We start from the raw sequence: 4,680 nt of genomic DNA, 5'->3' as shown, positions 1-4,680 counted from the left end.
TGAACCTAAATCCATTCCTAACGAAAGTCTAAAGATTAACATTCATCTTCTTTTTTTTTCCTTCAGCAGTTTTTTTTTTTTTTTTTTTAATTTTTATTTAAGAATTCACACACTTTTGTGAATAATATCTATATAATTTTTATAAATTTACATTTACTGATATGAGATGTACTCTGAAACTAGTTTCATGAAATATATTATGTTATTGTTGTTGCTCCTTTGGTGAAACCACGTCGTCATCGAAATATTAAAACCTGGCATGGACTCGTGATTCCTATGTCTGGAACTGCTTTCCTCAAAATCTGTCAGAAACTTTTCATACGAAAAAATCCATGGACTTCTCATCTTTCAATCTATCCTCTTTACTCATCTTTTTCATCCCACCTTATACTCAATCAAATCAACTCTACATTCTTGAAAATCCACAATATTCCACCAGCACCATTCCAATGGCCATTAATAGAAAACATACCAAATTTCATAGGGAAAAATCCCCATATCATAGTCACAAAAATATCCCAAAATCTTGGCCCTTTAATGTCTTTAAAATTATGAAACCAAATTGTAATCATAGGATCTTCACCACAATCAGCAATTGAAATTCTTAAAACTCATGATAAAGAACTCTCAGCACGTTATGCACCAAAAGCTACACCAAATTAAAGAATCTGACCTGAAAAAATATTCACTTCTTTGGTCTACTGAATGTAACACTCACTGGAAATCAATTAGAGTTTTGTGGAGGACTGAGCTCTTTTCTTATAAAGCTATGGAATTATTTGCTGACGAAAGGGAAAAAGGGGTTCTTGATATGGTTTATTTCTTGGGTTTTAAACAAGGTACAGTTGTGAAAATTGGAGAAGTTGTGTTTAGTACTGTTTTTAATGTATTGGGAAATATTTGTTTTTCAAAGGATATGATTAGGTTGGAGGATGAGAAAGTTGGTATTAAAATGAAAGAGAATATTTGGAGGTTTATGGAGTATAGTACAACTCCAATTTTAGCTGATTTATTTTCAATTTTTAATGGGGTTGATATTCAAGGTCAAAAGAAGAAAAAGGCAAAGGAGTGTCTTGATAATTTGTTTAAGGTTTGGGAAGGTATAGTAAAAGAGAGAAGAGAAGAAGAGAGTTTAAGTGGATCTGATGTCAAGAAACAAGGGGACTTCTTGGACTTAATGCTTGCTAATGGATTTTCTGATGATCAAATCAATTACATGCTCCTGGTATGTAAATATGCTTTTAATTTGTTCTCTCACTTCCAATTTTTTTAAGTCAATGATCTAGCGTAATTAGCCTCTCTATTTTTATCAAGTTAGGGGTGGGTAAGTACTACATACATACTATCTTCCTCAGACACTACATATGAAATTTTACTGAGTTTGTCGTTGGAAACAACCTCTCTACTTTTTCTAAGGGTAAGGATTGCATATATACCATTTTTTGTTGGAAACAGCCTCTCCACTTTCTCAAGGTAGAGGTAACGACTGCTTACATACTATCCTCCTCGGACGAGGACCTAACATATGCGATTTTACTAGGTTTATTCTTATTTGTTTGTTCTCACTTTTGAAAAACCATTAATTTGCACATTAATTATGTACGGATGTTTATAGTTATTAGCAGGCAGTTAATCTATTTTTAGGTTATCATATCATGTTTAATTTACTATGAAAAGCTACATATTATTCTAGATCAACTTAACCTAATAGTATAACAATTTATATTGATTCAACTCATTATGTATATCATTGGAAACTTAATAATGAAACAAAATGTAGGTTTTTCTACTCAAAGGTAGTTGACTATCAAGCAGGGATAGAGCTGGTCTTTCGTTTACGGGTTCTACATAATGGTATTTTTGGCCCAACCCAGACCCAATATTTGTGTTAAAAAATACACTTGCATAAATAATTTCTCCCGAACCTAGCAAGTTGCATTTTTTAGAATCTATGACCCATAAACTTAGCTAGCGTTTAGCCATAGATTCCCAAATTTGTTTTGAAAAATCTTATTTGGGTGAAGTTTGGTTTGAAGATGAAAATGTGTTTGGACATAAGTTTTCAAAACATATTTCACTTTTTTTTTTGAAAAAACATGAAACATGACTTATACCCACAAGTTCTAAAAACTATCACAAATACCCAATAGTACATTTATCAATAACATTCATTATATTATCACAAATTATAGTCCTGAATATAAATAAATTTGGTACAAAATTATCATTTTTATAATGAACTATATAATATACAATCAGATGACCGAGAAGACGAAGCAGCATTGTTACAAAATAATAAATGGTGGGCTCTTTTATAAAATACAAAAGTTTGGGACAATTTTAAAAAATGTAATAGTGATATTTTGGGCCAAAACCAGCTCTTGAGCTGGTTTGGGATTTGGGATTTGGGTTTTGGATTTTGGGAATTTGCCAAAATGTAGATAAAATCTATTGACAAACATGTATTTGCCAAAAAAACCCTAAATATATTTTGACAAAATCTATGACTAAATGGTCCTTGATATTCTGGCTTCGTCTCTGCTATCAAGTGTCAAAATAGTATGCTCAGGCCGTAGCAATTAGTCCTTTTGAAGTTTTAAGGACATTATTTAGTCTGCAAGCCTTGTATGATAATCAAATATGTATCCACCTTTATTCTACTCGCAAATTTAGACCGAAGGACCTTATAGAAATTGTGGGAGGACGAAATAGTTTAACTTTTTTCCACCAGACAATTTATAGAGCTTTTTAGACGTAAATAGACCATTATGTTAAGTTGAGTTAGAATATTAGTAGACTTAAAATTTTTCATATCAAACCAATATGGTAACCTGAAAAATAGAGTAATAAACTGTTATAGTCGATTAAGCTACACCGACTTTTTTTTTACACTACGTGTATATTGGCTATCGTACCAATATATTAAGGCATGTATAGCTGTGCAATAGAACTGCAAATTGATGAAAAACAACTTAAAAGAATTGCATTTGTTCTATTCGCTAGTTGTATTCATCAAATAAGAAGATCAGATTGTCTTACTTAAGTTTAAAATTCAGCTACTTGTTTGACATAGTTGACTACTATATGTTTTATAGGAAATATTTCCAGCAGGAACAGGGACTTTGACATCTACAATTGAGTGGGCAATGGCTGAGCTACTGAGGAACAAAGAAGTGATGAAAGTACTCTATTCTGAGCTTCAAAATTGGATAAACTCAAACCCCATTAAAGAATCAACAATCTTTCAACTTCCTTATCTAAATGCTTGCATTAAAGAAGTCTTAAGGCTGCATCCACCTATAGCATTTCTACCTCACTATGCAAGTGAAACATGCCAAGTTATGAACTACACAATTCCAAAGAATTCTTTAGTTTTTGTGAATCTTTGGGCAATTGGATATGACCCAAAACTTTGGGAGGATCCATTCTCATTCAAGCCAGAGAGGTTTTTAAACTCAAATCTTGATTTTAAAGGCCAAGACTTTGAGTTCTTGCCATTTGGTGCTGGTAGAAGAATGTGCCCTGGCTTGCCATTTGCTACAAAACAAGTGCATTTGATTTTGGCTTCTTTGGTTTATCACTTTGAATGGTCTCTTCCAAATGATGGTGATCCTTTGATTCTTGACATGAATGAAACATATGCTGTACCATTGCAAAGAGAAAAGCCTCCGATACTTGTTCCTACTAGGAAGTGATGACTAGTTTCTGCTGTTAATTATTTCTTTTCCATGTTTGTACAGTGCACAATAAACAGATGCTTGTTTGCCAAGAGTATCTGTTTTGATTTAACGGAACTTGCAAGAACACATATACCTATTTATGAAAATTTGGAATCTATAACAAAATTTGGCAGGATTTAATTTTTCAGAGAACAAGTGGAACAAAAGAACATGTTTGTCAGTTAGAGGTAAGTGACTTCTCATGTGCCTATCCAACTCAATCACTCTCTCCTCCTCCTCTTTTTTGTATTTCTTTTAAAGTATTTTTTAGTATAATCATTTGGTATTCAATATTACTTGGCTCGACTAATCCAAATTTATGCTAGAATCACTACTTGAAGACGTAGCGTTCTTTATCATGAATTTTTCAATTTTTAGGATTCAAACTCAAAACATTTAGTTAAGCATTTAGAGACATCATTCATCTCTTCTCACACACTCCTTGGTGTTTCTTCTTTAAGTATATTGTTATAGTTTTAATTTGAGAAAGAACATAGTGGAAGATTGTTCAGGGCCTTTTTTATTGTAGCTTTCATTACAAATGACAAGTCAATCCCTCTTTGATTAGAGTATATTTAAAGCATGGCGATAATGCGACCACATATAGGTTTATTCTTTCCCCTTAACCTCTCATGCAATCGGTCACGGGCCAACTCCTCCAAAGTATCAGCGGCACACAAATAGCCGGTGCGGCGCCATAGTCTCACCAGACTACAAGCCAGACTTCGCTTATCCTAGGTTTGTTGCCACGACCTTGTGTCTATGCTGAAGCTTGCTTCAGAGGCTTAGTGTCTTCTGTGCTAGCCGTTTGATGCCAAGACTTGAGCCTTGTCTTGCTAACAAATTCTTGTGGCGTATTTTATATGTTGCATCTTATCCTCGCACACACCCGAGGTTGGCTTCGGACATGACAGTCCCTCGCCTTGCGCTGGATGGCTCTCTCACATGCACAGTCTAATCC

General features: G+C 33.7%; 1 protein-coding gene across 1 annotated transcript; it reads left to right on the top strand.

Annotated features, from left to right (window-relative positions):
- The first annotated feature begins 223 nt into the window (after positions 1-223).
- On the top strand, positions 224-3,872 carry LOC107798651 ((S)-N-methylcoclaurine 3'-hydroxylase isozyme 1-like). The gene is made up of 2 exons (XM_016621670.2): positions 224-1,225; positions 3,096-3,872. The coding sequence occupies exons 1-2, from the start codon at positions 614-616 to the stop codon at positions 3,693-3,695; spliced, it is 1,212 nt and encodes a 403-aa protein (XP_016477156.1). The 5' UTR covers positions 224-613; the 3' UTR covers positions 3,696-3,872.
- The last annotated feature ends 808 nt before the right edge of the window (positions 3,873-4,680 follow it).

Source organism: Nicotiana tabacum, chromosome 15 (assembly GCF_000715075.1).
Source record: "Nicotiana tabacum cultivar K326 chromosome 15, ASM71507v2, whole genome shotgun sequence".
NCBI lineage: Eukaryota > Viridiplantae > Streptophyta > Magnoliopsida > Solanales > Solanaceae > Nicotiana > Nicotiana tabacum.
This window is presented reverse-complemented; position numbering and strand designations above follow the sequence as displayed.